Genomic DNA, 23017 nt, shown 5'->3' with positions numbered 1-23017 from the left:
ATATGGCTCGGGAAAACGTACCCCAAACCAGGGAGCAGAAATACATTGTACTCCGAATTGGCCCATCATCCCAATTGTTACACAGAGAAGAATGTACGAGTGCTAATGGTCACAAGCGAGTCGGATCTGCTGGCTACACCTGAAAATAATGCAAAGAAGTTCAGAGATTTTTTTCGAATATAAATGTTTGCTAATTTAAACAAACATTTTTCAAATTCCTCAGATTTGTCGTTAACACAAACTTAACCTTTAAAAATAATATAGATTTTTTTTGTTGTTGCTCTCGGTAGGCTGTTGGTGCCCATGGTTACTGAAAAGTTTTGTTTACATGTCATTTTGGAGGAGGTAGACTTGACGTGCGGTCTGAGAAGCAACACACACGGCTAAACTAGCTAACATCGTATGCAAAGGAGAATATTAGCCAAAATTGGCCAGGTGAGTTGCTTTGCCTATGTAACGTTAGTTCGCAAAGCAAACTGTTTCAATAAGTTATTTGGTCAATGACTGTTAACCTTAGCTGATACATCATTGTTATTCTCACCATATGTTGTGAACCGATCAAAGAAACTTGTCCCTGCTGGTTTATTTTGTTACTGTAATTAGCTACATTATATATGGCTAGTTGGATGCGCACCTATCTAGCTAACTTTGCCAGATTAAGCAACGGCCACTGGGTACTAACATTCGTTGACGGTGACTAACTAGCTAGGTTAATGTCAATGTGGACAGTAAGTAGTTACCGCTAGTTAGCTAACGTCAGCTGTTTTCGCTACAGGGCCAATCAGGGGTGTAATTATTTGTCCAAACCGTCGCAAAACGGAAAATGAATTTTCCATTGCATAAATACAGCCGCTATATGTCACTCCACGTTTCGTCCCGGTGGCTTCCGTTTTAGAAACTTTTGCAACATATTCGGCGTAATGAATACGCCCCAGGTGAATGAGTCATGTGCTGGCAAGTGGCAGCTCACCATTAGCTAATGCTGGCATGTTATCGACCTCTATTTTGCAAAGATAACTTTAGCTAGCTAGTCATTTTATGTAGGCTAGTCACAAAAAATCCCTCGCCCAAATTATATGTAACGTTATTAGTCAAACAAGCGCTCTATTCAATCCGCATCACGGAAATCCGCTTTACAGCGTGATTGAAACAATGCAATGTTGCTGCTTTAGCGGAAACTACATTCACATTAAACGCATATTTCGGTTCAATCGTAAATTACTTAACAATTTCTATCGCGGGATTTGTAACGCGTCAGTTTTACAGATTGACTAGAGCCCTTAGTCCAAATTGACATGAATGCTCACACAAAGCCAACTGTGTCACTGACTGATCTTTCAAAATGTGTCTGCAAATGTGGTGCAACAAGCTTCATAGGCAGGCAACTAACTGTACGTTTCTCATTTCCCTGTACAGAGTTCATAGTCAGCTGTCAGTGTCTGGTAACTTGCAGTCAGATGTCCAGTGCCTGAATTAGTAGATTGTGTCTGCGGCCTGCACTGGTTAAGCACATTCTCCCCTCTATTCATACTGAACAAAAATAGATTTTAAAAGATTCAAATACTTTACTGAGTTACAATTAATATAAGGAAATCAGTCAATTGAAATAAAGCGCAGCCATGGGTGGGCCTGATAGGGCATAGGCCCACCCACTGGGGAGCCAGGCCCAGCCAATCAGAATGAGTTTTTCCACAAAAAAGAGCTTTATTACAGAAATAAATACTCCTCAGCACTCCCTCAGACGATCCCGCAGGTGAAGAAGCCGGATGTGGAGGTCCTGGACTGGCTTGGTTACACGTGGTCTTCTGTTGTGAGGCTAGTTGAACGTACTGCCAAATTCTCTAAAATGACGTTGGAGGTGGCTTATGGTAGAGAAATGAACATTAAATTATCTGGCAACAGCTCTGGTGGGCATTCTTGCAGTTAGCATGCCAATTGCACTTTCCCTCAACTTGGGACATCTGTGGCATTGTGACAAACATTACCTGTTATTGTTCCCAGCACAGGGTGCACCTGTGTAATGATCATGCTGTTTAATCAGCTTCTTGATATGCCAAACCTGTCAGGTGGATGGATTATCTTGGCAAAGAAAACATGTTCACTAGCAGGGATGTAGACAAATTTGTGCACAACAGTTGAGTGAAATAAGCTTTTTGTGCATATGGAACATTTCTGTGATTTTTATTTCAGCTCATTGGACCAATTCAATGGTAAATTCTTGGTTATCTTCACGAACCCTGGCTAACAAGTTGAATTAGCAATACAACATTTGGTTTAATGATTTATTTACTAAATACCTAACTAATCACACAGAATTACATATACACAGAATGAATCATACATTGACGGACCTGGTGAACGTAGCCGATATAGCGAAAACGGGGGTTTGAGTGAAAGAGCGGGAAGACTGAGTAACAAAGGGAGAAGCTATGCTATCGTAAATACAGTATCTTATGCATTCTAAATTACTGCCCATTTGAAAAAGGAGAATGTAATAAATATTTACTCTGAGCTGTGCTTCGGTAGATTGGTCGTCGATGGAAGGCCGGTTTGCCAGCATTGGATCTCTGGTGGTAGAATGGATACTTGGTAGTACCGTCGTCGTGTGGTAGAACAGTTACTCTGTCCGTCCTCTCCTAGCCCACGTCTACAGTTGCTGTGCTAACGCGACGGCTAGGAGGTATCACTTCTTTAGTGAATAAGAGTTCAAAGTTCATACCAAGTTGCCATACTTTTAAGATCATGCTATATTCTGCTGGTATAGTCGAAATTCATCCTTCGGCGTGTAGGTCGTCACCATCACATTGAGATTCGATGCTAATTTCGTTAGGTTCTTGTCTTTCAACCAGAGCTCACGCTGAGGTTGGCTTAGTTCTGTAGGTGATCTTTGTCCTTTCAACGCAGGGACCGGAAGTCCTTACGTCCTTGGAACAGAAAGTTACATTTTCGTCAAGGGCTTTATATAGGAGGGGAGAGAAGGGCGTGTTTCATAGTTTATAACCAATGTCGGTTCACATGGGTGGGGCCACTGAGTTGAGCATAGTTTACTGTATGACAAACCGTTCTCTCATTAAGAAGCTAAATTACATTGAATCTTTTCACAAATAGTTTCATATTTAAACATTTAAATTTCACAACAATTCCATGTGAATCTGATAACTATAATGTGTAGACTTTCCAAGATACAGTTTGTCGTCCTATCATCAGTAATAATGTCTCAGACGCCAACTGATCTGGCATCATATTCATTTAGTACCAATGCATATTTTCAGCTGGTTGGATTACCGAAATATGGTTTCTCCCCCCCCCCACCTTTTTATGTTCCCAGACTCTATGTTTAACACAGGCTTTTCAAGAGTCCTACTCTAGAGAGTCAAGAGAGAAGAAAGGGAGAAAGGTATTTAGGGGGGGGGGGGTCATAAACCTCACCCACAGGCCAACGTCATGACACACAAATACCCCATAATGACAAAGAAAAAACAGTTTTTATAATTTTTGCTAAAACATTTACATAAGTATTCAGACCGTTTACTCAGTACTCAGTACCTTTGGCAGGGATTACAGCCTCGAGTCTGGTTGGGTATGACATTACAAGCTTGGCACACCTGTATTTGGATGTTTCTCCCATTCTTCTCTGCAGATCCTCTCAAGCTCTGTCAGGTTGGATCGGGAGCGTCGCGGCACAGCTATTTTCAGGTCTGTCCAGAGATGTTCGATCAGAAGTACGGGCTCTGGCTGGGCCACTTAAGGACATTCAGAGACTTGTCCCGAAGCCACTCCTGAATTGTCTTGCCTGTGTGCTTAGGGTTGTTGTACCTTTGGAAAGTGAACCTTCTTGGGGATCTTCAATGCTGCAGAAATTTTTTGGTACCCTTCCCCAGATTTGTGCTTCGACACAATCCTGTCTCAACTCTATGGACAATTACTTTGACCTTATGGCTTGGTTTTTGCTCTGACATGCACTGTCAACTGTGGGACCTTATATAGACAGGTGCCTTTTCAAATCATGTCCAATCAATTTAATTTAACACAGGTGGACTCCAATCAAGTTGTAGAAACATCTCAAGGATGATCAATGGAAACAGGATACAACAGAGCTCAATTCCTAGTCTCATAGCAAAGGGTCTGAATACTCATGTAAAGAAGGAATTTCTGTTTTTTTTTAATACATTTTCAAAAATGTAATTAAAAAAAACTTTTTTCACTCTGTCAATATTGGGTGTTGTGTACATTTCTGAGGATTTGTATTTAATTTAATCCATTTTAGAATAAGGCTATAACGTAACAAAATGGGGTCTGAATACTTTCCCGAAGGCACTGGATATACACATATATAAACGTCCTCTTACTGTCAACTGTGTTTATTTTCAGCAAACTTAACATGTGTAAATATTTGTGTGAACATAACAAGATTCAACAACTGAGACATAAACTGAACACGTTCCACAGACATGTGACTAACAGAAATGGAATAATGTGTCCCTGAACAAAGGGGGGTCCAAATCAAAAGTAACAGTCACTATCTGGTGTGGCCACCAGCTACATTAAGTACTGCAGTGCATCTCCTCCTCATGGACTTCACCAGATTCGCCAGTCCTGGCTGTGAGATGTTACCCCACTCTTCCACCAAGGCACCTGCAAGTTCCCGTTTCTTGGAGGAATGGCCCTAGCCCTCACCCTCCAATCCAACAGGTTCCAGATGAGCTCAATGGGATTGAGATCCGGGCTCTTCGCTGGCCATGGCAGAGCACTGACATTCCTTGCAGGAAATTACGCACAGAACGAGCAGTGTGGATGGTGGCATTGTCATGCTGGAGGGTCATGTCAGGATGAGCCTGCAGGAAGGGTACCACATGAGGGAGGAGGATGTCTTCCCTGTAACGCCCAGCGTTGAGATGGCCTGCAATGACAACAAGCTCAGTCCGATGATGCTGTGACACACCGCCCCAGACCATGACGAACCCTACACCTCCAAATCGATCCCGCTCCAGAGTACAGGCCTCGGTGTAACGCTCATTCCTTTGATGATAAACGCGAATCCGACCATCACCCCTGGTGAGACAAAACCGCGACTAGTCAGTGAAGAGCACTTTTTACCAGTCCTGTCTGGTCCAGCGACGATGGGTTTTGTGCCCATAGACGACGTTGTTGCCGGTGATGTCTGGTGAGGACCTACCTTACAACAGGCCTACAAACCCTCAGTCCAGCCTCTCTCATCCTATTGCGGACAGTCTGAGCACTGATGGAGGGGTTGTGCGTTCCTGGTGTAACTCGGGAAGTTTATGTAGACCATCCTGTACCTGTCATGCAGGTGTGATGTTCGGATGTACCAATCCTGTGCAGGTGTTATTACACGTGGTCTGCCAATGCGAGTACGTTCAGCTGTCCGTCCTGTCTCCCTGTAGCGCTGTCTTAGGCATCTCACAGTACGGACATTGCAATTTATTGCCCTGGCCACATCTGCAGTTCTTATGCCTCCTTGCAGCATGCCTAAGGCACGTTCACGCAGATGAACAGGGACCCTGGGCATCTTTCTTTTGGTGTTTTTCAGAGTCAGTAGAAAGGCCTCTTTAGTGTCATAAGTTTTCATAACTGACCTTAATTGCCGTCTGTAAGCTGTTAGTGTCTTAACCAGCGTTCCACAGGTGCATGTTCATTTATTGCTTATGGTTCACTGAACCAAGCATGGGAGACCGTGTTTAAACCCTTTACGATGAAGATCTGTGACGTTATTTGGATTTTTACGAATTATCTTTGAAAGACAGGGTCCTGAAAAATGGATGTTTCTTTTTTTGCTAAGTTTAGATATATCCCCCAACCAGCTTCCCTGGTGAGCAGCAGCACACATCCCTGAGAGGAGTTCAGACGTCACATGACGTCAGACCAGGAGTCGGCCGTCCCAGCTGAGCCTCCGGTGCTGCTAATGCGGGAGACGTGGTCACACCACCTCGGTCTGGAGCGTCAACACCTGGTACAGTACTGTCACTGAAGCTCTTTACTCACACACACAGCTTTTTGGGTCTGGCATAGTAGATAACATGTTTCTCAGCTATGTGACCTGACCAGTAAAAACCTCCTAGCTCTAATCATTAGATACAAGACCTGCGTTGCAGATTGTCACAAGGATTGTGCAGTTGTTTGTGACTTGATGTGTTGTTCAGATTGTTCATTAGTACACACACACTATATTACATTCCATATACACCCAGAACTATTTTATCCCTCCTGCTGCTCAGAGCTTCAGTGGGTATTTAGCCATAGAGTCACAGTCTAGGCATGCCTTCTGTAGTGGCCTTGCAGGGGGGGAGAGAGCGAGAAAGTGAGTAAGCTGAATAGGCAAGAGTAAACGTGAACGAGATAACCTAAAAGGGAGAGAAGGAGAGAAAGGGGGGTGGCTTCCTCTGCTCTTGCATTGGTACTCGTCTGGCCATGTGCCTATTCCAACTATAACCACACACTGGAGGGCTCTCTTGAGTGGCAGGGACATGTGAGCTCCTTTACATGTGCTGTTCTGGGCAGGGGAGGAGAAAAGCATGAGAAGAGCAGAGGAAAGTGATTGATAGTTACGGTCTTTCTTCTTTCTGTGTGAGATTAGCTAGTGAGAGGATCTGGGTCTGAGTGTTGGTGAGGTGCTTGGCTGTTGTAGAGGCTTGTAGTGAAGATGAGTGCTGCTGCAGTAAGGAGCTGAGCCCAGGCCTGCTGAGTGATAGGACCAGGCTGCTTCAGGTATCAAGCCCAGAGGGGCTAGGATGCAAGAACCAGGATGAGTCACATGCTAATGGCCTGGCTCAACATGTATCTGACCTACTGGCTCAACACACTTGTGTGCCAGACGGACCAGCCAAATGGAAGATTCAGGAACAGGAGAATAAGAACAATGTCATCCAAGACAACGTGTCGACAGGCCCCATGGCGAGAGGTAGCGGCGTGCGGAGTCGGGGGCCACTCAGTCCAGAACACTCACAGGAGGAGGAACCTGCTATTATTAACGCCTCCACAGGCCCCGGCATGGTCACACTGACCAACACACACATAGACTCCATGGAGGCAGGAGTGCCACACACAAACACTGCCAAGGCCAGGGCCAGCTGTGAGAATGTTCTGTATATGGAGGGTGTGGAGAGCCAGTTTAAACAGAAGATAGCAGAGAACAGCATGGATAATTCACCTAGACAAAGGATAGAGAACACCATGCAGAACCCACCCAAACAGAAGATGAAGACATTTTAGAACCTAGCAAGACAGATAGAGAACACCATGCAGAACCCAGCCAGCCAGAGGACAGAGAAGACCATGGAGAAACCACCCAAACAGAGAACACCATGGAGAACCCAGAAAGACAGAAAATAGTGAACACAATTGAGAGCCCAGTGAGACAGAGGATAGCAGAGAATGACGTGCTTGGGGATACCTGGTTCAGCCGGACCCTGGACCCTGGCCAGGAAAAGACAGAGGGTTGGGGAACCCGCCTGGTCAAGACATCCCCAACCCACCAGCTGTATGATGTCAGAGCTGGGGGGATTACCTCAATTTAGTGGCGGATTGATGAGGAATACTGTGTCGTCAGGGAACCCCTGGGGCAGGGTTTCAGGCCCAGAACTCAGAGCTTCTACAGCGTCTGCTCCATCGACGCATATGACCTCGACACTGACCAATCGCAGACAGCGGAACAATTATCCTTTATTCAATCGCACATCGAAGAACCTACAGCTGTCCAATCACATTCAGAGGAACCTACAGCCAATGACCAATCACACAGAGAGAAATCTGCATATGCCTGACCTATGACACATAACATAACCCAAGGCTTCTGAACCCATGGCTTCTGACCAATCACAAACAGTTGAATTTACACCAATCAGCCAATCACAAACATTGAAACCAGCAGCTTTTGACCAATCCTATTGTGAGCCTCCTGTGGCACCAGCTCTGCCGGACCTTCTCTGGAGAAGCTATGAGGACCCTCAGGCATTACGACAGGACAGCCCCATCGCCCCCGGAGATGCCAGAACCCTGCTGTTAACTGGAGACATTACAGCTCCCGACATACTTGAGCTGACATCACGCAGGGGGAAAGATGGTGTGGTACGAAGAGAGGTTCTATGCCCACAGAGAAGACAGTTGACAGCAGCCAGAAAAGAGAAAATGCAAAGAGGGATTTAAACCTCCATGATACCCAAAACTATATCCCCACCCCCAAAGACCCCTGCCCCCCTGACCCTACCCGTACAGATTGAAACCTCCATGATACCCAAAACTCTACCCCACAGACCCCTGCCTTCCTGACCCTACCCATACAGAGGAGCAGCTCACACCCAGCCCTAGCTCTAGTCCTAGTCCCAACTCCAGCCCCCTGCTTGGGGCAGTGAATGAAGCTACATGTGTAGAGGAGATGGAGGGGCGGGAGATATACCAGGCTTTCTCAGTAAGTATGATCAGTGAGAGGAGAGATGGAGGAGGAGACCATGCCCAGCAGGACAGTGGAGACCACACTAACAGAGATATCACCAGTCTCCACACTCTCCTCACTATCGACAGTCTACCCAGTCTATGCAGTGTCTCTACCCATGGACTTTACTGTCTACTCATTCAAATCTGACCTTAGACCAGTGGATGTGGAACATGAAGCTGAAACAAAACTTGATCCGTATGATACTACTTCTGATCGCAACACCAAGCCTGACCAAAACATAACCCATGTGCATACTGGGAGACCTGATGGGGATCATGTCAAACCTGGAAATAACAGGAGCCCTGCTGATGACTCAGAGCTCACTGAGCCCCTCCAGAGGGAGCAGCCATCTTCCTCAGGGTTGTGAGGACAGAGCCGGGTGCCCATCTTTCTCAGGACTGTGAGGAGGATGTAGAAAGCAGCCATCTCTCTGAGGAAAGAGGAGGCTCTACTCCTGTCCTTCAGGACCTGCCTAGTGAGGACACTCACTTACCGCCCTGTAAAGGTTCTTCAACCTCCTTGTCCCCTTCCTCCTCTGTAGGGTCGGAGGGGAGTGATGGGAGAGTGAGTTCAGAGAGAGGAACTGAACCCACTGACTGCAGAACGCTGTCTAAGGAGAACAGTGAGGCCGGAACACACAATGACAAAAGGGCAGAGTTACAGACTGACGACTGTGAAGAAACACATATAGGGGGTGATGTTGTGAAACAAAATGACTGAGTTGTAGAGAGCTCAGAGACACACACTGGAAGTAGACACACTGAGTTGTAGAGAGCTCAGAGACACACACTGGAAGTAGAATATCCCTCCCAGAGACATGTGTTGCAACAGATAGCCTCAGTAGTGTGTTTAGAGTAGGGACACACATTGACAGTAGTATAGGGACACACATTGACAGTAGTATAGGGACACACATTGACAGTAGTGTAGGGACACACATTGACAGTAGTGTAGGGACACACATTGACAGTAGTGTAGGGACACACATTGACAGTAGTATAGGGACACACATTGACAGTAGTGTAGGGACACACATTGACAGTAGTGTAGGGACACACATTGACAGTAGTGTAGGGACACACATTGACAGTAGTGTAGGGACACACATTGACAGTAGTGTAGGGACACACATTGACAGTAGTATAGGGACACACATTGACAGTAGTGTAGGGACACACATTGCCAGTAGTATAGGGACACACATTGACAGTAGTGTAGGGACACACATTGACAGTAGTGTAGGGACACACATTGACAGTAGTGTAGGGACACACATTGACAGTAGTGTAGGGACACACATTGACAGTAGTGTAGGGACACACATTGACAGTAGTATAGGGACACACATTGACAGTAGTGTAGGGACACACATTGACAGTAGTGTAGGGACACACATTGACAGTAGTGTAGGGACACACATTGACAGTAGTGTAGGGACACACATTGACAGTAGTGTAGGGACACACATTGACAGTAGTGTAGGGACACACATTGACAGTAGTGTAGGGACACACATTGACAGTAGTGTAGGGACACACATTGACAGTAGTGTAGGGACACACATTGACAGTAGTGTAGGGACACACATTGACAGTAGTGTAGGGACACACATTGACAGTAGTGTAGGGACACACATTGACAGTAGTATAGGGACACACATTGACAGTAGTGTAGGGACACACATTGACAGTAGTGTAGGGACACACATTGACAGTAGTGTAGGGACACACATTGACAGTAGTGTAGGGACACACATTGACAGTAGTGTAGGGACACACATTGACAGTAGTATAGGGACACACATTGACAGTAGTATAGGGACACACATTGACAGTAGTATAGGGACACACATTGACAGTAGTATAGGGACACACATTGACAGTAGTGTAGGGACACACATTGACAGTAGTGTAGGGACACACATTGACAGTAGTGTAGGGACACACATTGACAGTAGTGTAGGGACACACATTGACAGTAGTGTAGGGACACACATTGACAGTAGTATAGGGACACACATTGACAGTAGTGTAGGGACACACATTGACAGTAGTATAGGGACACACATTGACAGTAGTATAAAGACACACATTGACAGTAGTGAGGAGCCCCTGACCTTCGGTTACCACGGCGATAACTGTTCTGCTGTGAACTACCCTGGAGACGATGCAAAAACTGCAGATTCCTATTTTCTGTCAGGTGTGCTGGGGGTGGAGCATAATCAGATTGATGTGTACACCTCCACCCTGTCTTACCAGATACAGTTTCTGGGTCAGAGGTCATTGCCTGTTACCACAGAGACGGGCACTGTGGGGCTTAGAGGTCAGACTGAAGAGCGTGGCATGATGGACATGGTGTCAGAGCTGCATGGGGAGGAAGTGGACCCCACCTTCTCGGGCCTCTACCCCTCTCCCTGGATGCATTTAGGGCCAGGGCTGCAAGAGGGCTGTGTAGGATGGGCCTAGGGTATGGTGCCCAGCCAGGGTGAAGGCGAGGAGGGCTATAAGGAGGAGCAGCCCCCTAGATCCATGGCCTACACCACCTGCAGCACTCTGCTGCCCCAGGACTCTTGTCTCTGAGAATAGTACCCTCACCACCAGCCTGTGAGTACTTCAGACGTGTGTGTCTGTCAACTGTAGGGATGAGCAAACACACATCTCTGTTCATGTGAGTTAAAAAGTTCTGTTCTGATCACATTTGACCCAGTTGAGACCTGGCAGGAGCAGAGGAGTACACACACACACTATAGAAGTTTTCTAGTTTTTGAAGACACTGACCTTGGGTGTGTGTGTTCCCTTGCAGGAATCCACCCCGGTCTCTGAGCTGAACCCAAACGCTCAAGTATGGGCCAATCACACACTTAGCCTGGACCCCTCAGGCCTTGTCTACACTGACGCCCTCCAATCATGGCTGGCGGTGACCAGTCACCTTGACAACCAGGAAGGTAAGCATGCGGTAGTAGAGTGAATATAAAACAACGCCTAGCCCTTAATCCAGAGGGGGAGGCAGCTACTGGGTCTGCTGCCTTCTTCTTTGGCTTATTTTAGTGTCTGTCTAGTAAACGTCACTACCTGATTGGTCCTCAGGGTATGAGCAGGGATATGACCTGGAGGAAGTGGGCGAGGCTCAGCTGGAACCGGGCGGTGTAGAATTTCCGGTGGTCACCATGGGAAACCCGTCAGCCAATGGCCTGGTCCAGGATAGCTGTGTGTCAGGTACCAACATTACTGGCTGGTCAAACAGATGATGTCTGATACAAACATATGTTTTTAATGTTGTTGCTTTCAGAGGAGCTCATGGCGCAGCTGAAGACCTCACTGGAGTCCTGTCTGTCACGGTACGTCTGTGTGATTGGTCAGTGGGCAGCGAGGGTCGTTTCTGATTGGTCAGTGGGCAGTAAGGTTTGTTTTCTGATTGGCTGATGTCCCCTCAGGGAGAACCTGGCCAATGACCTCTACCTCGTCTCCCAGATGGATTGTGACCAGTACGTTCCCATAGCAACGCTTGCCAACCTCGACCACATCAAGAAGCTCAGCACGGACTTGGAGCTCATCTCTGACGTCCTCAAGTGTGAGTTAACTTAAGTTTTTGTGTGTGTGCACCAACGGTCAAAAGTTTTAGAACACCTACTCATTCAAGGGTTTTTCTTTCTTTTTACTATTTTCTACATTGTGGAATAATAGTGAAGACATCAAAACTATGAAATAACACATATGGAATCTGTAGTAACCAAAAAAGTGTTAAACAAATCCAAATATATTTTTATATTTGAGATTCTTCAAATAGGCTCCCTTTGCCTTGATGACAGCTTTGCAACCTCTTGGCATTCTCTCAACCAGCTTCACCTGGAATGCTTTTCCAACAGTCTTGAAGGAGTTCCCACATATGCTGAGCACTTGTTGGCTGCTTTTCCTTCACTCTGCTGTCCGACTCATCCCAAACCATCTCAATTTGGTTGTGGTCGGGGGACTGTGGAGGCCGGGTCATCTGATGCAGCACTCTCCTTCTTGGTAAAATAGCTCTTACACTGGCTGGAGGTGTGTTGGGTCATTGTCCTGTTGAAAACAAATTATAGTCCCACTAAGGCCAAACCAGATGGGATGGCATATTGTTGCAGAATGCTGTGTTAGCCATGCTTGTTAAGTGTGCCTTGAATTCTAAATAAATCATTGACAGTGTCACCAGCAAAGCACCCTCACACCATCACACACCTCCTCCATGCTTTACGGTGGGAAATGCACATATGGAGATCATCCGTTCACCCACACAGCGTCTCACAAAGAAACGGAGATTGGAACCAAAAATCTCCAATTTGGACTCCGGACCAAAGGACACATTTCCACCGGTCTAGTTTCCATTGCTCGTGTTTCTTGGCCCAAGCAAGTCTCTTCTTATTATTGGTGTCCTTTTAGTAGTGATTCCTTTGCAGCAATTCGACCATGAAGGCCTTGTTCACACAGTCTCCTCTGAACAGTTGATGTTGAGATGTGTCTGTTACTTGAACTCCGTGAAGCATTTATTTGGGCTAAAAAGGTCAAACAGTCCATTTATATTTTCCAAAGGGGCTATACATTTGGATGAGGTTTTTTTCTCGCCTGAGTAGCCTCATTTCACTGCCCAAAATAAAATTAAACCATCTAGTGTTCAGCGAAATAACAACACATTGTCAAATACAGGTAGCCTAGTCAAATAATTAACATCCAATCACATTAACCGCTACTCTCTCCTGGAAATTCCACTAATGTAGCCAAACGCAGCTGCTGCTCATGTTGGTATCTGTATTGATGTAACAAAAGCCATAATAGGGAGACATAGAGGAGTGGAAACAGTTTCTGCTGATGCCACTTGGGTCACTGCAGCATCCACCAAGAGGCTCTTGCTGCCAAGGGAATGCCTGACAGCTTGAAATACATTTTGGACACTACAGTGAAAATGGTTAACTTCATTAAAGCAAGGCCACTGAACTCTCATGTATTTTCTGCACTATGCAATGATATGGGCAGTGACCATGTAACGCTTTTACAACATACAGAAGTGTGCTGGTCATCAAGAGGCAAAGTATTGACATGTTTTTTTTTAGTTGAGAGACGAGCTTAAACTTTTCTTTACTGACCAAAATGTTCACTTGTCTGACCGCTTGCATGATGACGAGTTTCTCACACGACTGGCCTATCTGGGTGATGTTTTTTCTCGCCTGAATAATCTGAATCTAGGATTGCAGGAACTCTCCGCAACTATATTCAATGTGCGGGACGCAATTGGATTAAGAAGTTGGAGCTCTTCTCTGTCTGCATTAACAAGGACAACACACAGGTCTTTCCTGTCTGCATTAACAAGGACAACACACAGGTCTTTCCTGTCTGCATTAACAAGGACAACACACAGGTCTTTCCTGTCTGCATTAACAAGGACAACACACAGGTCTTTCCATCATTGTATGATTTTTTGTGTGCAAATGAACTCAAGCTTACGGACAATGTCAAATGTCATATAGCGAAGCACCTGAGTGAGTTGGGTGTGCAATTATGCAGGTACTTTCCCGAAACGGACGACACAAACAACTGGATTCTCGTTATCCCTTTCATGCCCTGCCTCCAGTCCACTTACCAATGTCTGAACAAGAGAGCCTCATTGAAATTGCAACAAGCAGTTCTGTGAAAATTGAATTGAATCAGAAGCCACTGCCAGATTTCTGGATAGGGCTGCGCCAAGAGTATCCTGCCTTGGCAAATCGTGCTGTTAAGACACTGATGCCCTTTGCAACCACGTACCTATGTGAGAGTGGGTTCTCAGCCCTCACTAGCATAACTAAATACAGGCACAGACTGTGTGTGGAAAATGATTTAAGACTGAGACTCTCCAATACAACACAACATTGCAGCGTTATGTGCATCCTTTCAAGCAAAACCCTTCTCATTAACCTGTGGTGATTTATTCACGCCCTTCTCATTAACCTGTGGTGAGTTATTCACACCCTTCTCATTAACCTGTGGTGAGTTATTCACACCCTTCTCATGAACCTGTGGTGAGTTATTCACACCCTTCTCATTAACCTGTGGTGAGTTATTCACACCCTTCTCATTAACCTGTGGTGAGTTATTCACACCCTTCTCATTAACCTGTGGTGAGTTATTCACACCCTTCTCATTAACCTGTGGTGAGTTATTCACACCCTTCTCATGAACCTGTGGTGAGTTATTCACACCCTTCTCATTAACCTGTGGTGAGTTATTCACACCCTTCTCATTAACCTGTGGTGAGTTATTCACACCCTTCTCATGAACCTGTGGTGAGTTATTCACACCCTTCTCATTAACCTGTGGTGAGTTATTCACACCCTTCTCATTAACCTGTGGTGAGTTATTCACACCCTTCTCATTAACCTGTGGTGAGTTATTCACACCCTTCTCATTAACCTGTGGTGAGTTATTCACAACTTTCGATGAACAAATAAGGTTTCATATGTAAGATGGTTAAATAAATAGCAAAATGATTGATTATTATTATTTGTGCCCTGGTCCTATAAGAGCTCTTTGTCACTTCCCAACTAGCCGGGTTGTGACAAAAACGCTCACTCATTCTTATGTTTAACAAGTGTGTGTGTGTGTGTGGCAAGCTTACAATGATGGCAAAAAAAACAACCCTGGTGCTAGAGGGTGTACGCAGCTAGAGGTTGAATGTTTGAAGAGTTACGGGACTGTAAAATGTTTGGAAACCACTGGTATACCTGATTGGGTAAGATGTTTACTTGGCGGAAGGGCGCTGACCGTGTCCTCTCTCCTGATTGGCTCGTAGCATTGCCACTGGTGGAGGTGGCAGAATGTGGGCAGAAGGTACGGCCAAATCGGGGTCGCTGTATCGTCATCCTCCGAGAGGTCCCAGAGACCACACCCCCAGAGGTAAGAATTTGTTGTTTTTAAACAACTAATTGACCGACATTGGTTCAATTATTTTGAATTCCATTTAGTTATGTTTTTTTCTGAGCTCAGTGCTCAGTTTCTCTAGAGATACATCAGGGATGTGTTCAGTTTGCTGGAACGTTTGCTATATTGGGACACGTTTCCCCAAAACATTCTTGAAAAGATTTTGAGGTACTTTTGCTCCGTTTGGTGGGTGTGGCTTAAAACAATGACTGACGTTTTTAAAGGGCAGAGGTGCATTTTGAAGCCACAACCCAGCCCCTCCCCGTTTTTCAACTTGACGTTCAGTACTCGTTCAATTGAACGTTCTAGTATGTTTTTATCATGGTACTTTTATTAATTGTTTTATTCTGTGTTGCTACAGCACTCAACCCACAGTGCATTTAATGTCCCCCAAAAATATCCAAAATTGAAAAACGTGATCATTTTTTTCAATTATCGAACTGAAAACAAACCGACTTCAAAAAGCACTTATGGCTCAGCACTAACTGTAAGCAACCTCTGTCTGCCCTGTCTGTCTGCCCTGTCTGTCTGTCATCTGTCTGCCCTGTCTGCCTGCCTGTCTGTCTGCCCTGTCTGCCTGCCTGTCTGTCTGTCTGTCTGCCCTGTCTGCCTGCCTGTTTGTCTGCCCTGTCTGTCTGTCTGTCTGCCCGCCTGTCTGTCTTCCCTGTCTGCCTGCCTCTCTGTCTGTCTCTGTCTGTCTCTGTCTGTCTGTCTGTCTGTCTGTCTGTCTGTCTGTCTGTCTGTCTGTCTGTCTGTCTGTCTGTCTGTCTGTCTGTCTGTCTGTCTGTCTGTCTTCCCTGTCTGCCTGCCTCTCTGTCTGTCTCTGTCTGTCTCTGTCTGTCTGTCTGTCTGTCTGTCTGTCTGTCTGTCTGTCTGTCTGTCTGTCTGTCTGTCTGTCTGTCTGTCTGTCCGTCCGTCCGTCCGTCCGTCCGTCCGTCCGTCCGTCCGTCCGTCCGTCCGTCCGTCCGTCCGACCCGACCCGACCCGACCCGACCGACCGTTCTGACATTGTGTGTGTTTATCTTGTTGAACCACCAGGAGGTGAAGGCTCTGTTTGCAAGTGAGAGCCTCCCCAGGATCCAGAGCTGTGAGTTTGCCCAGAACGACAACTGGTTCATCACCTTCCACAGTGAGGCTGATGCTCAACAGGTACTGCTTGGAGACTGGGGTTAGGGGGTTAAAGACAGATAGGAGAGACTGGGGTTAGGGGTTAAAGACAGGTAGGAGAGACTAGGGTTAGGGGGTTAACAACAGGTAGGAGAGACTGGAGTTAGGGGGTTAACGACCGGTAGGAGAGACTGGGGTTAGGGGGTTAAAGACAGGTAGGAGAGACTGGGGTTAGGGGTTAACGACAGGTAGGAGAGACTGGGGTTAGGGGGTTAACGACAGGTAGGAGAGACTGGGGTTAGGGGGGGTTAACGACAGGTAGGAGAGACTGGGGTTTGGGGGGTTAACGACAGGTAGGAGAGACTGGGGTTAGGGGGGTTAACGACAGGTAGGAGAGACTGGGGTTAGGGGGGTTAACGACAGGTAGGAGAGACTGGGGTTAGGGGGGTTAACGACAGTTAGAAGAGGAATTGATCCTCTAGACATTCATGCACATTTCACTGAGCTGCAGATTGAATTCACTTTGTGTGTGTGTGTGCGTGTGCGTGTTTTCCAGGCGTTCCAATACCTAAGAGAGGAGGTAAGGACCTTCCAGGGGAAACCCATCAAGGTGAGTGTCGGGTCCTTTACTAAACAGTACTTTTCCATACAAGTGGCAATCACATGATAAAAGAATGGTTAATTCATTCATTAGGCACGAATCAAGGCCAAAGTGATGGCAGTCACATCTTACGCTCCAAAGAATGGCTACAGGCCCTGCCCAATGGACCCCTGCACCAATCAGCAGCCTTACAGCCCATACTACGCCCAGCCCACTTTCCAGCAGCCCCTCCCACAGCTCTACACAATGACTAATCAGAGCTTGGCTGCCATGGCCGGATACACAGACCCTGTCATGGTGAGGTGGACATACACATACACACACACAGGCACGAGCGTTCTCTCTCCCTGGTGTCATTATTGTTCTGTCCAGCAGATGGCGGCATTCTCTGGCTTCATGGACGGCTTCCCAGGATGCCCCAGCTTCAAGCTATCCCCCTCACACAGACTCAGGTACTACACTCCTCACTCACGTTCTCATTCTGGAGAGACATCTCTCTCCTTCTCCCAAGCTATCATTCTCTTGCTTTCTCTTTTTGTCTCTCTCCCTTTCTGTGTTTTGCTTGACGATGGAAGCATGGTTGTAGTTACGTTGTGGTGACGTGATTTTTTACATCTGTGTTTCCCTCTCTCCTCCATTAGGGGACAGCGAGACCAGAGGCGGTTGTCTGGCGACAGGGGGCCGGGCCTTCTGGATGATCCCCCCTTCTTCCTGGAGGGTGGACCAATAGGATGCCTTCCTGGCCCCCCCAGGCAGGGTCGGCCACGGTTACCAGGCAACAGGCGTAGGGACGGAGAGGAGGGTCGACGTGGAGGGAGAGGGGGGTCGGGGTCCTCCCCCAGCACTGACAGAGGAAGGTAGTGACCTCTAACCTCCAGCCCTTAGAAACGGGTCTCTTCCTGATCACTCATTATCATTAGAGACTAAAAGGGTGAGACATTTTTTTGTGATACCACCTGTACTGAAGAAGATTATGTTTCTCTCTCTCTGAAGGAGAGGTCCCATTGGTCAGAGGAGGAGAAGAGATGACAAGTACTCTGTAAGTACTTAAAGATGTGTTATAAAGGTTTTGTATCATTTCAGCCAGTAGTTTTGATAGTAGTGCCTACGAACCAAAATGGGACCCTGAAAATGTTGAACAAGTTGTGTTTTCTGCAATGATATGTTACAAATTAATATATGTACTGGATATGTACTGTATATCTGTGTGCATATAAACCTGTTTATAAGTGTGTGTGTGTGCGTGTGTGTTTAGAGAGGGCCCCCCCAGTCGCCCCCCGCTCCTTGTCTCCCAGTCTGGAACTCGGGCCCAATAGCTTCCCCCCACTTCCCCTTGCTACAGCTTCTACAGCAACAGTTACCACAGCAACCAACATCCATAAGGCAACCAGCAACCACAAGGTAACCAAGAGTCACACAAACACACTCACACACTCCCTCTACTTTCTTGTAAGGTTGTTTTTCTTGTTCCAGAGTCCAGTTAGAGGCAGCAGTACCAGTGAACCAACCACTGTGACATCACAAGACCTCCAGCCTATCACAGCATTGCCTCAGAAAACCCTCCCCCTAGCGTGAGTATATTCTCCTTCCTTTCACAATGTGTTTTGTATGATTACTTTAGGGAAGAAAGTTACAGACTTGTCAGTGTTATGGTATGTTACGTTTGTGTTGTGTTATGTGTTATATTGCTGTCCCACAGGAAGATAAAGGAAACTGTAGTGTCTCCCAAGAGAACCACAGCAGCTCGTCCGACCGCGAAAGAACCTCAGACCACGAAGGGGAAGAGACCAGCAGCGGTGAGACAACTCACAGACTACAGAGACAAACTGGTTAATAGTTGGTTTTTTTAAATGGTGAAGTTGAATGTACCACAGCATGGCTACATCTAATAGTCTAAAATGGTTTCCTCACCTCATCAGTGCAGAGGAAGGAGAAGAGACTATTGAGATGCAGTCATCTGTCTACCAGAGAAGTAGTGTATGCTGGGTACTGAATGGTCCTGTGTTGTGAATGGTTAGGAGTCCAAGAAGCCAAGCTACGCTGAGATCTGCCAACGCATACGAGCTAATCAGATGCTCACCGCAAAGGCTACTGACCTCACCCCCTTGGGGATGGAGCTTGTCCCAGCCTATCCTGCGCAGGCGCCTGACCCGGCCCAGTTATCACGGTGACCAGAGTGAGATAGTTACTTTGGGTTGGGGAGGGAAGAAGAGAAGGGGAAGAAGTTCTTCAAGCCAAAGAAAAAAATTGAAAAGTTGTAGCACTGTTGTTTCTCTCTGTTGTCTGTCCGTCAGACTTGACGGACCTTTCTGACTTTCTGAAATCTTTATGTTTTGATCTTGATTGATTTCTTTTGATTAATATTGATCAGTATTTAGAGGATTGGACATCAGATTTCTGTATTCCTTGGTCTAAATAACTTAATCAGAACATTTACAGTAACAACGAACAGCCAGACACTGAGTGACAACTGGCTAAAGTACTGATATCATATAACATTTTGTTTCTGCATGAGTTTTAGATGTAATTTATTTTATGTTAGATGGAATTCCTTTTGTGTTGACTGGGTTGAGGGGGAAGGGAGGAGGGGGGAGTCTCTTACAGACAGACGAGGAAGAGGAACAACTCTGGTTGATATTGATAAGTTTGCATACAGATACAACATTGTTAGAGTTACTTGAGTTAACAACTTGATATGGAATCAGGGGTGGTGGGAAGTAAATAGTTTTCAGTTCAGATTTCTTGTGTTTGAGATAGATTAAGGCTGTAAATGTGGGTAGATACAGAATTGATTTAAAAAGGTGAATGTTTTTTTTCTGTACAGATGTAAATAATTTGACTGTTATTAAACAAATGGCCTTAATAATAAACAGTAAACAATCATTTTCGCATTGTAATTTATTCCCTATTACTTACAATTCTAAAGTTTGGATGAAGAAGTCAGTATGGCTGGCTGAATCAGTCTAGCAAACTACATTCGTGCAGGAACCTTTTCTTCAGTAGTGGCCTGCGGTCAGATTGTTCAAGTGGTGAGTGTCTGCACCTGAGAGCGTCGCTTTCCAATGTCACGTGGTGCTGAGTTCCGATTCTGTCGCTGTCCGCTTCTGTGGTGCTGATTCTCTGATGGCAGCTATTACAGCTTGTTTGTTTAGCCTACTTCAGCACCATTAGACCTTCAAATCATGTGACAAAGTCACCACATGCTGTGTTATTATAAAATGCAGTGATACTATGAAGCTAGCTACTCTGCATATGGGCAAAATCAGATGCTTAAGTAGCGTACCTTACCTGAGATTTGAAGACTTGAGCTGAGCTGCCAAAGCTAAGCCGAGTGGTAGGCAGAAAGCCCGGCTTGTGTGCTCCTTGGCAATTCCTTGTGCTTCATGAAGACCAGAGATCCACCAGTACATTGTTGCCATAATTCAATGATATAGGCCTATATATCAATGTGTGTATCAAGAGGGTGTGGTGCAGTGGTTTGGACATAATACCCCTGCCTCCAACGCCGCGCCACCCTCGGTCCCTCCCGGTGGCGCTCCTCTCCGCTCCACCGTGCGTCACGTGACAGTAGCTCCAAACAGCGCGAGTATCATCATCAGCACCGCATCGCCGGGCAAGCAGCCTCGAGACCCACCGATCGACCCTCAGTGGTCCCTCATCACAGAGACGATAATAACGGAGAAGAGGTAGACTAGCGAGGCCATGCCGGGGCCCCGGTAAACCGACAAAACATATTTTTCTCTTTGTTCCCCTCTACGCACCGCTAGCTGCCTCAACGCACCGCTAGGAGGATCCGCGGAATAGCTCTCTTTCTCTGCTGGAGGAGAGGAGGAGACGGCAACTGAGGGAGGACGGAGAGATTTTTCTACCGTATAACCTAATGGCAGAGCGTGAGGCGTCGCCGTTACCACTGGACGTTCGCGCCCGGCTGGCGGAGTTGGAGCTCGAGCTGTCAGAGGGTAAGAACAAACCCCGCGCGCACCGTTAAACCGTTAACGTAGAGGAATCTCTACAGCAATGGCCCGTTCCCCCAGACCCCACTCTCTCTCCCCTGCTCCGCCCCTCCAGATGTTTGTCAGAGCGGCCCTCACAGCCTGCTTTAGCCGGGACAGGGTGAGGGGAGACCCAGCAGCCCACTGTGGTATTGTCTCTCTGTTGGTGACACCGACACAAACCCGGTATTTGACCTTGAGACCAACTGGGTGTTATGACTTGAAATACGTTTTTTGTCCGTGAGTCCACGGACCCGTGTGCGTGTATGTGTAGGCCTGTACGTGTGTGTCATGCTCAAACGTATGAATTTAATAATATCTCTGCAACACTGCGTGACAGGATACGATTATGTGGTGTGTGTGTTCTTGATCGTGCTCGGTGTTTTGGCCTGCACACTCAGCTGCTGCTGCTGCTGCTGCTGATGATGATGATAATGATGATCATTTGGGTGGGTTTTTTTCTGGCGACGATTGAACAGATTCAATCACAACCAAGCGGATTAACCAATGGAATTCGGAGATTATTTTGCAGCGCGTAATTGTCAGATAAATTGCGCATTTAACTCTGTGTTATATAATGTTGACGTATATTATTCATATACATTGTCTGCTCTATAGATTGCTGTCATCGCTCCTGATGCATGTTGTGTGCGTGGTTTGCATCGTGGGCTAGCTTGTTAGAGACGCACTGCTGAACGTCAAGAGCCAAATGGGGATGTTTGCCTGTCTTCTATTGCAGCCAGTAACCTATTTTTAATGCTATGATTATTGGATCCCAAACCCAGCTGTCCCTCCATAGACTGTTCATCAGAGCAGGACCAGGACAGGACAGATAGTGATGGAGATACAGGTGCTGTACTGGAGATGGACAGATGAGGAGAGGTGCAGATTGATAGAGAGAGATGGGGGTATACAGATTGATAGAGAGAGAGGGGGGTGTACTTATTGATAGAGAGAGGGGGTGTACATATTGATAGAGAGAGGGGGTGTACAGATTGATAGAGAGAGAGGGGGTGTACAGATTGATAAAGGGAGAGGGGTGTACAGAGTGATAGAAGGAGAGAGAGGGGGTGTACAGATTGATAAAGGGAGAGGGGGTGTACAGATTGATAAAGGGAGAGGGGGTGTACAGATTGAAAGAGAGAGGGGGGTGTACAGATTGATAAAGATAAAGGGAGAGGGGGTGTACAGATTGATAAAGGGAGAGGGGGTGTACAGATTGATAGAAGGAGAGAGGGGGTGTACATATTGATAGAGAGAAGGGGTGTACAGATTGATAAAGAGAGAGGGGGTGTACAGAGTGATAGAAGGAGAGAGGGGGTGTACAGATTGATAAAGGGGAGAGGGGGTGTACAGATTGATAGAAGGAGAGAGGGGTGTACAGATTTAAAGAGAGAGAGGGGGTGTACATATTGATAGAGAGAAGGGGGTGTACAGATTGATAAAGAGAGAGGGGGTGTACAGAGTGATAGAAGGAGAGAGGGGGTGTACAGATTGATAAAGGGAGAGGGGGTGTACAGATTGATAAAGAGAGAGGGGGTGTACAGAGTGATAGAAGGAGAGAGAGGGGGTGTACAGATTGATAAAGGGAGAGGGGGTGTACAGAGTGATAGAAGGAGAGAGAAGGGGGTGTACAGATTGATAAAAGAGAGGGGGTGTACAGAGTGATAGAAGGAGAGAGAGGGGGTGTACATATTGATAAAGAGAGAGGGGGTGTACAGATTGATAAAAGAGAGGGGGTGTACAGAGTGATAGAAGGAGAGAGAGGGGGTGTACAGATTGATAAAGGGAGAGGGGGTGTACAGATTGATAGAAGGAGAGAGGGGGTGTACAGATTTAAAGAGAGAGAGGGGGTGTACATATTGATAGAGAGAAGGGGTGTACAGATTGATAAAGAGAGAGGGGGTGTACAGAGTGATAGAAGGAGAGAGAGGGGGTGTAC

General features: G+C 46.4%; 1 protein-coding gene, 1 long non-coding RNA gene and 1 pseudogene across 2 annotated transcripts in view; 2 read left to right on the top strand and 1 right to left on the bottom strand.

Moving 5' to 3' along the window:
* Positions 1–319: 319 nt before the first annotated feature.
* LOC115130098 (la-related protein 4B-like) lies at positions 320–19966 on the top strand (annotated as a pseudogene).
* LOC135572167 (uncharacterized) lies at positions 19719–21080 on the bottom strand. Its single transcript, XR_010464047.1, has 2 exons — positions 20372–21080; positions 19719–20256 (listed from the first exon to the last, which is right to left on the bottom strand). It is a non-coding gene; the product is annotated as an uncharacterized LOC135572167 (long non-coding RNA).
* The window catches only part of LOC115131019 (disco-interacting protein 2 homolog C-like), a 35238-nt gene continuing 32870 nt past the window's right edge, over positions 20650–23017 (top strand). Inside the window, exon 1 of the mRNA XM_065019328.1 lies at positions 20650–21042. Coding sequence (XP_064875400.1) covers positions 20964–21042 — 79 coding nt within the window. The 5' untranslated portion in view covers positions 20650–20963. The remainder of the gene's footprint in view (positions 21043–23017) is intronic.

This window comes from Oncorhynchus nerka, linkage group LG6, assembly GCF_034236695.1.
Source record: "Oncorhynchus nerka isolate Pitt River linkage group LG6, Oner_Uvic_2.0, whole genome shotgun sequence".
Taxonomy (NCBI): Eukaryota; Metazoa; Chordata; class Actinopteri; order Salmoniformes; family Salmonidae; genus Oncorhynchus; species Oncorhynchus nerka.
The sequence above is the reverse complement of the archived record's forward strand: the minus strand, read 5'-3'. Positions and strand labels throughout refer to the sequence as shown.